The sequence below is a fragment of the Sabethes cyaneus genome, chromosome 1, assembly GCF_943734655.1.
Source record: "Sabethes cyaneus chromosome 1, idSabCyanKW18_F2, whole genome shotgun sequence".
In the NCBI taxonomy this organism is placed as follows: domain Eukaryota; kingdom Metazoa; phylum Arthropoda; class Insecta; order Diptera; family Culicidae; genus Sabethes; species Sabethes cyaneus.
This window is the reverse complement of record NC_071353.1, coordinates 165,823,697-165,836,400: the sequence shown is the minus strand read 5'-3', so window position 1 is coordinate 165,836,400 and position 12,704 is coordinate 165,823,697. Positions and strand designations below refer to the sequence as shown.

The following is a 12,704-nucleotide window of genomic DNA, read 5'->3' as shown; positions in this document are numbered from 1 at the left end:
TCCCAAACAAACAGACGAACCAGTTTTAAAGAAAACCACCCGCCCGTTTGTCAATAATAGATTCCCCCGCACCGAAAGGATGAGCATTTTAAAAAAGTTTCGGGGCTTTTTGCTCCTTCTTGAAACTGGTAAACTTTCTCTGTCAAAAGAAAAAAGATATGCGCCCGCGAAGATGATCTTCCGGTCGCACACTGCTGGCTGCAAGCAAGCGAGATTAAATTAGCATAACGAGCGAAGCCGCGCGAATGACTGAACGGGTGGACGGACGGAAAGCGAAAGTGACATTTTGTGCATAATATCTGTGCGAGTCTCGGACCGTTCGCAGTGGGATGATCGATCGATCGATCGATCGATCCTCAATACTACGTAGGATTGAGGCGTTATGCTGCTGCAGCAGCCTGGCGAGGACTGCCGGACGTCGGCCGGACACTGGCTCAGCAGTGGTTCTCACATCTCTTGTGTCCATTCGTTGCATCGAAACTTTCGCTTTTTTTTTGGATGGAATTTTGAGTCATTTGTGGAGGTTTACTTGACGGAGTATCAGATTTCGCTTAAATCAATAAAGCATTTTTTCGGTGTCATAATTCGGAAGTTGAGAATGTTGCTTTGAAAGTTAACACAACTAAAATATAGGTTGGTAATTTGATACCCACGGCGGTGTTTTGAAAAATTAAAATCGACCTCTTGGGCTCCGTGAAACCAAAGGTTTCGGACCTACTTTTTAATGGCAAGTACCGAAAACGTAAGTTCGGTGTTACTTTGAAGTTTCATTGCTTCAAAATTACTTTGATTAAATGATAAAATACATGGAACAAGCAAAAATCTTTCAAAAATTGGTGTTGCTTGATTTTGAAAAAGAAAATCACAGAACCAGCATTACTACTACAGATTGATAATCTATTTGTGGGTTTTAAGGCAGCGTACGATTTAGTCCAACGAACGTTCCGACGAAACTGTCTAGGCCGACAACCACGGCTTCTAAGTTTTGTTTTCTCAAAACCTTGCTTGATGGCTGTCCAATAAGAGTGTATATTGTTAAAAATGGGGGAAAATGAGTAGATTGGGGGATCCGATTCCGATGACAAACAGGTGGGCACCACGAGATTTACCGAAAATTTTTACATAAGATTGCACTCTGCAACCTTCATGCTCAACATTGTCTTGAAAGGTCGAGGTGGGACAACAAACGTGGAAAGCAATTTCACTTTCATAACGAGAGCTGACATGCTTCTGGGTCTTGCGAATGAGTGTGATATTACTTGGTACTAGGATCGACCGCACGGCTGTGGACGAAACGCACCGAATTTGAGGGAAACTGCCAGATTGGGACCATACTAGTGAAAGGTTGCACCGCACTGTGAGCCATGGTGAAATGTTTCGCCCCATTCATAGCTAACACTGGGTTTTGGGTTTTGATGTGTTCGTAGCGCACCGTGCGGCACCGTTCCAGAGCATGGGAGCCGGCTAATTATTCATTTGCATTTATTTATTAAAGACACGTGCCTTTTAAAAAGATGTCGGTTGTTGCCGCACGGCACTGGTCACTAAGTTTAGTACAGAGCCTATGTTTTCTAACAAAGTGTGAATTTGGAAGTTAGAAAGTGACGAAGAACGAGATCATGCAAGGTTTGCTGGCACCGTGCTCTTCGGTGCCGAGCCGAAGACTAAAGCACCGGGTGTTCGGACACCAAGCAAGGCGCTCTACCTATATTTCGAGTGCGGGAATGTTGGTCTATCAGATAGTAGACAGACAGTTGAATGCTTAAACTGAAGGAAAGGCATTGCACCTCCATTCGTAGTTCCACAATGTGTAGTAAATGCTGGCATGCCGGGATTTGAAACTGAACGTGAAATGGGGATTGAATTTACCTTGAAATAAGACTTAAAACCGGACATTGAAAATCTAACATTTTACTTTAGATTGAAACCCAACGAGATTTCAAATTGAACTCGAAATCGGACATGAAATTGGACTTAAAGTTGGACTCAAAATTGAACTTCAAAAAAATCAGAAAGGTTGTGTTCCAAACACCACCTCGTAGCTGGCGTAAAACTACGTTAGGCGGGGTTTTAAAGAAAATTATGTGTAGCGTAAAAGGGCGTCAACTAAACAATAATGCTAAATAATTGTATCATATTTTTGTTATGTATGTTGTATTTTGTGATGTCAAAAACGAATATTTTTACCAGTGTTAAAACTGGAGTGTTTTAGAATAGAAATCTCCCTCACGCACCTATTAACAAAGCTTTAGGGAAAAAAATAAATAGGATATGTCGGATTACCACTGGTGGGGTCCAAGCTTAGATCGAAGTAGAAAGTCGAGCAGCGAACGAATGACGATAATGGCTTTGCTTATCTTTTCATGTCATTTCAATAGTTTTTACATGTCAAGAAGGCAGGACTACGCAACCACTGCAGGTTTATTCTGCTTTTCTGTCTCGAAGCTTCTACCCCAAACTTGGTGAATGTAATCATCATCCGTGCCTGGCTGAGAAGCAAGGCCATCACACGGAAAATGTACAAAAAATTTTTAACTTGAAAGTTTCCGTTGATTGTCACTATGTAGCGGTTAAAAAACAATCTTTTCTAGAAAGCCATACACTTGCTGCATCCTTTTTGAATGGAACGGTATGCGAATCATCAAAATCCGTTCTAAATTGATTGGAAGAGTTCTTAGCGTTTAAAATCGTTCATTATTTCGTGACGCTTGCTTCAAATCTAAATTTTGGATTGACACCCTGTGGTAAGGCGTAGTTCTACGTCAGAAAGCCTCGGGTTATAAACGTCTTCTTTATCGACAAACTTTGCCGCTGGTTACTAGAATAGAGGACAACCGGACTCCACCAGCACTGCCTAGCCGAGATTTGAACATACGGCGACTGGCTTGTTAGACCAGCATCGTACTTATCCAGAATTGAACTTCAAATTGAAATTGAAATTGGACTTGAAATCGGAGTAGCAATTGGACTTAAAATTTTCATTTCAAATCTGAATGAAATTAAGCTTGAACTGAACTTGCAATCTTACTTGAAATTGGACGTGAAACTGGATCTGAACTTTTACTTGAATCTGGACTTGAGAATGCTGCTATTTTTACGCCATTAATTCACTTATTACAAAAATGACGGGCCATTAAATTTAAACTCGGAGCTTCCGAAGGAATCATTTTGTTTTACATTGAATTATATAGAATAGGTGGTGGCAGGTTGTGTGACCCCACCTACTGATGCTACTTTTAACAACTTTAACAGATGCGATTTCACACATTATACGTTGTCCTCCCAAGGTCCGCCGAAATGGGACAGATCAAGGTGAGATAAATTTCTCTTCTATTTTCCGGGGCTGGGAAAAATCGTTTAAAAACTGTAAAATGGACTTGAAATCGGGGTTGAAGTTAAGTTAGACTCAAAACTGAACTTAATGAAATAAGTCGGCTGAAACGCGTTACGCAGAAAATCCGGTACTGTTTTATTCCTTCACCGAAAAAAATCAACAAAACCCAAACATATTAATGAAATAAGACGAAAACCGGCATTAAAATTTTACTTCAAATAGGAATTAAACAAAACTTGAAATTGGATTTTAATTAGACCGAAAACTGGATCTGATGTTGTACTTAAATTTGAACTGGAAGTTTTACTTGACATTGGACTTGAAACTGGCCACAAAACTGGATTTAGTTTTTTCGCAAATAAATTCACTTGTTGCAAAAATATCGTGCTATTCACTTGAAAGCTCTAGACGGTCAGCTTATGCACTTGGAGGAATTGCTTTGTTTTACATTAAATTCAATAGAAAGATAGTGGCATGTGCCCCAGCCTAAATACACCAGTGCAGTGATAGTGAGTTAGGTATAGCGCCCATTTCAGTAAGCAGAGTGGCTAACTCTGCAAAGTATGTAGATTTTCGTATTGTGCGATTTTGAGCATTATATGTTGGCCTCCCAAAGTCCGCCGAAGCGGGGCTGCCCAGAGAGGAACATGTTTTTCTTTTACTTATTGGGACTGAAATTGTTATTTTGTCGATCTTTTAATGACTTTGAAATGGACTCAAAATCGTACATGGAATCGGGTTCGAAGTTGGACGCAAAACTAAACTTAAAATTGGGGTAAAACTTGACCGTAAAGTTTTACTTGAAAATGGAACTAAATTGAACTTGAAATTGGATTTCAAATCGACTTTGAAATTGAAATTGCACTTAAAATTGAACCTGAATATTCATTGAAATTGTAATAAAATTATACTTGAAGCTGGATCTGCAATCGGACATCAAATTGTATTTGAATTTGAAATAATTTCGTCTTGAAGTTTTACTTCACATTGAACGTGAAATTCGATTTGGGACTGGAACTATATTCACGCAACACGTACTGCTAAAATACTGAACTGAAAATACTGCAAACTCCGGACTTCCGGATTACAGACAAGGTGGTGACACGCACGCCAGTGCAGTGCCAGTGAGTTGAATATAGATTCGCTTTAAGTTAGCAAAGTGGCAGGCTCTACAAAGTAAAGTGGAACTGCTTGTATCATCTTTTACAAACGCAATTTCACGCATTAAACGTTGGTCTCCCAAAGTCCACCAAAATGGGGCAGCCCGAGGAGGAATAATTTTTCCTTCTACTCATTGGTACTGATAAAAAAATGTTTGTTTTGCCGATCCTTTATAACTTTAGAATGGACCTTACCGAAATCGTAGCTGGGTTTGAAGTTAGACCCAAAATTGGACCCAACTTGGACCTGAAATTTGATATGAAATTGGATTTGAAATATTACTTGGAGTCGGAATTAAATTCGACCTCAAATTGGAACCGAAATCGGACAAAGGTACTTGAATTTGCAATAATTTAGATGCTTGATGTTTTAACGTAGAACTACGTTTTTGTTTTCTATATTGAGACACATTTCAGTAGTACGAGAATTGAACATGTAACGAAAAGTGGTTACGTTTTGCACTCTTATAGCTCGGCCATTTTTCAATTGATTTCAGTGATATTTGCAAATATCAATCGATCAGAAATTTTTCTAAGCAAATTCTAGTAATTTTGCTAATCACTATTAGAATAAACATAAAAATATCAATCACTGTCAAGAATTATCGAATCAACCAATCACATATAAGCACAATTTTGCTTTCCAGGCCCGCGACAGCAAGTCAACTACCTTGTTATTAGAACAAAAAGTGACAAGGTCTTCCCATCCAACTGGTGAAGAATTTGTTTCGATCGAACCTAGACCAGTTGCAGTTAATGTCCTGAAAGTGAACAATTTTTTGATAAGTGTAAAACTGCCCCTTCTCTTACATCAATTTTATCATTTGAGCATTGAAGCTAGACCAAATTGATGTCCTGAACGTAAAAAAAGTTCGTAAATAAAGAGCAACCACGCCTTCTCTGTCCTGAAAAAAAGGTTGTTTGTGCTATTTTTGAAGAAATGGACGAATGTGAATTAGTGTTGTATGTAAATGATAACGTAGATTGATGCTTTATTACGTTTTATTTAACCAAACGCATGTGCATCCAATGACCGATATGAGCTAAGCTTTGAGAAATGTCACGTATTGTCTAATTGTATCCACATCCGTAGGTCTACGTCAACCCACGTTCGTGTCTCTAGCACACACCTTCATATTTTTTTTGTGTGCATTGGACTTGAAATTGAACTTGAAACTGGGTATGAAATGGGTAAGGCAAATCATGAGCCATCCCAAGCCCCTACCTAGCGCCTCCACGTGGCCATACTTGGTAATGCTCTTTTGAGTAGCCAAGCTAACAGGTGCGATGCTAGGTTTTGGGCAGACGGCAGAGCCACACGACCTTGCTAATAGGTAAGCCTAATTTAGTTATTTTAATTATCTTTTTTTTCGTTTTAGCTTATGAAGCATCTCTTGCTATATAAACTTTGGCCAAAACGAGTTTTAATACTGCACAGGGATACCAGAATGAAAAAATTAAATTAAGTATTAGAAGCACTTATGGAACTTCAAAGGACGCTATCTATTTCATACGAAGGACTGCTGGTGAGATTGTTCTATTATATACCACATTTCCTCTTAATATCATATTATTAATAGTATTATTATTGATATAAATGTGGTAGGCTGGATGAATGATGGAGTGGATTGCCAACCTGAATCCTTGAGGTCTGAAACAAATAAGGTACTTCTCAACTCAAAACAAACAAATCATCACGTGGGTTAAAGTTGGTGCAGCGAAATTGATTATTGCATGGAAGGATCCTAATGGTGGAAGGCGACTCTTATAACCCCGGAATGCGCACAAGTGCCTCTGCTTGTGGGTCTGCCCAATCCCTTTTGGCCCTTCTGTAACAGCATTAGTGTGAAATTCATTTGATAATCAAATTTGGCTCTACTGTAATTCTACCTACATACATTGGCAAGTCCTTGAAATGATGGTGGCTTTCCCCTACTACTACTACTGGACTTGAAATTGAACTTTAAACTGGACTGGAGACTGGATTTAGTTTGATTCGAAGACAGAACTGATTCACTTGTCGCAAAAATGCCGTGCTGAGCACGGTCGGTGCAGTGCTAGTGAGTTGTGAACAGCATCAATTTGAGTTAGCAGAGTGGCATACTTCTGTACAGGAGCTACTTTCACCGCCTTTTACAGGTGCGATTTCACGTATCCTACCTTGGCGTCCCAAAGTCCGCCGAAGCGGAGCTGTTCGAGGGAGAACAAATTTCGCTTCTATTTCCTGGGGCAGAAAAAAATTGCGCATTGTTTCCACTAAGAGTTTCATCAGGCCACCATCACACTTCTTCTGATGATTGGCAATGATATTGCACTTTGAAAATTTTTGCTTGGCTGGAAGCACTAGTCAACTTTAGGTAACTGGCTTAAAACGAATGCTGACTGGTTAAAGGGTCTTGCTCAAAACATCAAATATTGAAGAATTGGACGCACAACTTACGGTTGAACGGAAAAAATGAATAAATGATCTGGGTTATCATTTAGCATTGGTTTACGTTCGTCAATTTCCCTGAAAATAATTTGATATATAGCGCCATTTATTGTGACAGGTTGATTTGATGCGTAATTGCATTTTAACTAACATACAAAGAACGAGTTAAAATTATGACAGTCAAAATATCATCCGCACATTAATAGTTCTTTTTGACCTTCTGTCAGTCAGTTATTTCACACTTGACAGCAATACAATCAAAAGTATGTAAACAATTGCATGTAACTGCAGGAAAAGCAACAAATTTAACACCCAAAACCTATTGTCGGATCAGATAGTTGCTAATTCTTTCTCACTTTGAAAATTGCTGCATCGCGTCACATGCATGAATATTCCGTCAACCCCTCTTTTCAAAATCAGTTTTGAATAAATTCTTGCCGTAGGGGAACAAGGGGCAAGACGACCACCCGGGGCAAAAGTGCCACTCTTCAGTTTTCCATTAAAACGAAGAAGAATTTTAATATGGTTATTTTTTATGGTTTTTAAAGCGTCTTACAATATACCATAAGAAAATTCATCGATAAAAAATATAAACTCATAGATTAGAATGATTTTGAAATTTTACTGTTTGAAAATTGCACAAAATGATAATGACAATGCCGAAAACAAGCATACTGAAATCTTATTTATCTTTATGTGTATTATTTTTGGTCTAACACATTAACTAGACTAAAACATCTGGAACGAAAACATTATTTTTTTCTATATTGATATTATTTTGATATTGAACTCACTGAAACTGTTTAGATTATACCCTCATCTAAGTTTTGGGCCTTTTCAGGTTGAAATCAATTGGTTCTTTCTGCTCGTAATTAATTGAAAACAGTTAAGGTGTCCTTTATGCCCCGGGTCCCCCTACGTGGATACAATCGGGCGATAGATAGGGTTGGTCACTCACTTTTTTCTATAACCGTTGACTTTGTTGATCACTTTCTGGCGCACGTCTCTAACACAGACCTCAATCAAATTGGTCTAGATTCAAAGAGTTCTTTATTACTTATTCTGGCGTACCGCTCAAGCACAGATATCCAAATCAGTCGTAAAGAATCTTCAACCTGTTGGGATGAGGGGCTTTGTCACTTTTTTTTCTAAAAGGAGCGTAATCGAAGTCACAGTAAACAGATGATGTGTTTAACTATTGTCCCTGTCTGTGAAGCAAGGCGGTCACGAAGAAAATGTATGAAGATATTTGACCTTGACACTTTTCGTTAATTTTCACTAAATAGTGATTGAAAAAGAAAGTTATAATAGAAATCCCATTATTGCTACCTCTATTATGAGTCTATTGGTATCTAAACCATGAAAATCCATTCATAATTGGTAGAGCTATCAGCGTTCAAAATCTTTCATATTTTCGTGTCGCGATTTTGGTGCAAAATGTGCTACGAATGTGTTATCGTACCAAACACGAACCATTCGTAATAAAGATGCTTCGCGAAGAAAATAAGCCTGCGATTATTTTTTAATGCCATGAATTTTTTTTACAGGCTACGAATATAGTTTTACGAACATTTTTTCTAAAAACAATACGAAATGATGTTAGCATTTCAGTTTGTTTGAAACTGAAGAAAAAGCCAAATTTAGTATTGGAAATCTCGGACAGGAACTAACTCGGACAGATTACCGTCGAAATTCTCGACTCCTCCATGGACCAATTGAAAGCCGCGAAAAGAATAGAAAGAAACTTTGCTAGAGTGAATCTTGCGACATGACTTTTAAAGAGCAGCTAAAACTAGGTAAATTTCTAGCCAGGAAATTATTTTAAACAATTTGATGATGGATCAAATACCGGGAAAGCAGTTACAATAACAATAACAGCTAGTTAGCTACCGGAAAGGTAAATTTCGATTTTTTGTCTAATTCCAAAACCCATTCCTGGCGTGTTCCCTTGTACAGGGAACAAATACATAACAACTCTAACCCGCTCTAACTCGCTACAAAGTTAACAAATTTACGATCCTATTGAAAAGCCGTTAAGATGCTTTCTTCAACAGAAAAGAACCAAATAAAAAAAAACGGGCCGTTCTTATGCATCTACGCCGAACGCGCCAACAAATCAACCTGACAATATCGGCCAGTCACGATCTTCCCCGATCTTTGTCAGTCATTTAGTAGGAAGAACGAGCCGGCCCAGCGAAGCGACCCCTCAGTAACGGTAAACGACCTTACTACACATCATTCTAGACCCGTCATCGAGCATCGAGCTGCTGCTTTCCCACTCGCTTTCTACGCAAGAGAAAAGCGAAAACCAATCCAATCAGTTAAGTCAGCAGCCAACGCCAACGGAGGGAAAAGGGGGCGGAAAGAACGAAACGGAATTCCAACCGCCGGAGGCGGCGGCACCGGCAGCACAGGCGGTCCAATGAAATAAAAAGTGATGTAAACATCATCAACAGAACTGAGAAAAAAAAAGTTCGTTGACTCGCTTTTTCCGCCGTCGTACGCCTTCGATTAGTCTGTCGGAAGAAGAAGAAAAGGCAACAATTCTCTACTTACTGCCACTGCTGCTGACGGAGGATGCAGCACCGGAGGACACTGCTGCCGAGCCCAGCTGGGAAGCGAATCCGGATCCACCCGAGGACACCCCAATGGCACCGTGTCCCTGCTGGGCACCGCGGTTGGCCTTATATTTGATGAAGTAGACCTCCGGTTTGCTGGGCGGAAGTGGAGCCAACTGTGGAATGCTCAGCTCCTGCTGATCCTCGGGTTTCTTCACCAGCACGTAGACGATGGTCTTCTCCTCCTGTTGGGCTTGCTGCAGAGCGATCTGGGCGGCCGACGGTTGCACGTTCGGTGTCTTGATGAAGATGATCTTGTAGTGCTTACGGGGTGCACTTTGCGGGATGAATTGCGGTCCACGGACTTCTTCCGGTTCTTGTGGTGGCACATGGACGTAGATGTGCTTCTGAACTACGGTCTGCTGGGGAGCTGTGATAGTGGACCGAACAAAAGTGCACACAAGTTCGGATGTTAGATTGCCGGAAAGTGCGGTTCGTCGATCGGAAACTTACCAAATGATTGAGCATGAGCACCGCCTGAAGAGACAGCCGATCCGAAACCGGTCGATGGACCGGATGATCCGAAACCAAATGACTGAGCATGAGCACCGGACGACGAGATGGCCGATCCGAAACCGGACGATCCGAAGGATGGTCCTGGTTGATAGGCTTGCGCCGGAGGTGCGTGGTAAGCGGGAGCGGGTTGGAAAGCTGGAGCAGGTGCGGGCTGGTAGGCTGGAGCTGCAGCAGCCTGGAAGCCACCGGACACCGCGAAGCTCTGCGAGTGAGCCTGTGAACTGACGGGGAATGCAGCTGGCCGCGGTGCGGCATAGTTGTATCCTTGTAGTGGAGCTTCCGGCCGAGCCGTCACCATGGCCACGCAAGCCAATACCTTAACGGAATAGAATAGCACATTTTTGTAACATTTAAACGCACTGCACAGCACAATTTAAAGCGCAACACTTTTAAGCTCGAGTTCGAGTTCGAGAACAATTGACGACAGTCCTTGTTGCTGTTGCTGTTCGTTATCATTGTCGTCGCTTGCACCAGCATCGAAATCACTTACCACCAGAATCTTCATTCTCTGTCGGAAAAGCGGAAACTTTATCACAAAATTCACACTAATTAATTTATCACAAAAAAAGGTAATCGAACGCCCGAAACAACCACGAAAGCACCGCGGTATTCACTGTGGGAAGCTGAATCTCGGACTGAATATTGGCAGCATTGTTTGTATCAATAAATATAGGCAAATCCCCACCACCGGCGGCTGCGGCGACCAAAAAGTCCGATGAGATGCGCACCAGCCTCCGTTCAGATGAACCCCGGCAGTGGCACCTCCCCGACCGACCGACCGATCGTCCGGACCGAAGATTTCAGGAGAGCCGAAAAAAAAGTATTCGACGTGCGACAAAAGTTAAACCGAAGAAAGCACATGGTAGGTACCTAACCTATCACAGCATAGAGGCGGCAGCATTGACAACGCGCCAACTGCCAAGTAGGCGATGCGATGCTGCAACAACAACAACAACAACAACAACGACGAAACAACAAACACAACATACCGCAACAGAGACTGACAGAGAGAGAGAGGAAGAGAGCGAGATGCGTGAGCGTGAAGCGCTGTGTTGCTTCCTTCGCAACCTTTCAGCGGGTTACCAACCAACCAACCAACCAAGGTGCAACGTGAGATAACAGTAAAAAAGTGTAAAAAACAACAACAAAACATTCATTGCCGGGCGGGCGCCTTGCTGTGTGCCGAGCCGAGACTGCGTGGATGCTTATGCTCTCGTGAGAATTTTCGACCGGGAACAGCAGGGTATGCAAATGGCATTGGGAATTGGGTGGAAATATTTTGGACGATTAAATAATGGCGAGAAAATGCGTAACTCCGGCGCTTGATTTTAATGTCTGTTGATTAGGTTTCGGTAGGAATTATCGACGATTTCGTTAAAGTTGTTTTCCTAGGTTAATTTGATTGATACTTTTTACGTTTGCATAGTTTTCTAATAAATACTTAAAGTTTTTAGTGCCATTATGGTTAATCGGTTGTTTTACTCGAAAACGAAAAAGTTGAAAAAGTTTTTAATATCTTTTTGAAGATTTTTATCCGAAATTTTCATTTTCCATTTTCTAGACATTTTGATATTTTAATAATTTTCTTAAATATGTAATTTTTTATAAAGAAAATTTAAAGGCACTTTGTCAAAGTTGCTGAAAACCATTCTTTAACAGATAAATGCTATCAAAACACATTATTTCAATAATTTTTCAATAACTAATAGAGCTTATACCTATGCCCTTTCGATAATGATTTAGTTATTCTTACAAAAAATAGAATGGCTGCTGATGGACTTTTCAATGCAGTGGCAATTAAATTGACTTTCTTGGACAATTTTTACAATAATTTTTTTATGTATTTAGAAGATGCCAGAGAAATTTTAAATGCCTGCTTGCGAATTTTTCATGATACTTTGATTACTCAAAACAAAACATGAATATTTTGTTATCCTTAATGCTAATGAACAGCCCATGCCCAGCCGCAAATAGATGGTGGGACAAGCTGCCTTAAATTTAGCCTTGAAATTGTAATAAGATTGAAATTGAAATCGAACTGCAAATAGGCCTTAAAATAAGACATGAAATCGAGCTTACAATCAAACCTGATTTTTTTCCTTGAAATTGGACTTGAAATCGGACATGAAATTGGACTTGAAGTTGGACTTCAAACCTTTAGATTTAAATTTCGATTTGAAATTGGACATCCATGAAATTTGGCTTATTTTGTCCTTTTGTTCAGATTATGTAGCACTTAATAGCGCGTAAAGCTCTTTGCCGAGCTCTTTTGTGTTGTCATCATCAGAGTATCAGGAAGATCTCAAACACCAGTTCTACCTTAGTTTTACTTTGGGACATATCCCGGAAAATTGGCGGAAAGTAGACAACATGCATACCAACACGGTAAAGCTACACATACTGCACTGCGTTATGACGTTAATTGAGAAATGATTTCTCAGGGATTATCCCTCAAATATCAAGAGACGGCACTTTGTGTTTTCCTTGATATTGAAGGTGCCTTCGATAACGCGTCCTTCGCTTCAATTTTTACGGTTCTCTTTCAAAACGGCATCGACTTCAATGAGTTAGATTCAAGCAATTCAACTAGAGAAATCACAGTATTATTGGGAGATACATCTGTCACGATTTATGCGTTGAAAGGA

The 12,704-nt window shown here is 40.3% G+C and overlaps 1 protein-coding gene across 1 annotated transcript; it reads right to left on the bottom strand.

The window, feature by feature from the left end:
* Positions 1-9,473: 9,473 nt before the first annotated feature.
* On the bottom strand, positions 9,474-10,564 carry LOC128732407 (uncharacterized). Its single transcript, XM_053825654.1, has 3 exons — positions 10,550-10,564; positions 9,997-10,375; positions 9,474-9,913 (listed from the first exon to the last, which is right to left on the bottom strand). The coding sequence occupies exons 1-3, from the start codon at positions 10,562-10,564 to the stop codon at positions 9,474-9,476; spliced, it is 834 nt and encodes a 277-aa protein (XP_053681629.1).
* Positions 10,565-12,704: the final 2,140 nt, after the last annotated feature.

Excerpts from the sequence above, each read along its gene's own strand:
- LOC128732407 (XM_053825654.1), bottom strand. Across the intron at positions 9,914-9,996 it reads TGCTCATGCTCAATCATTTG|CTCCCCAGCAGACCGTAGTT; the intron begins GTAAGTTTCCGA and ends CCACTATCACAG.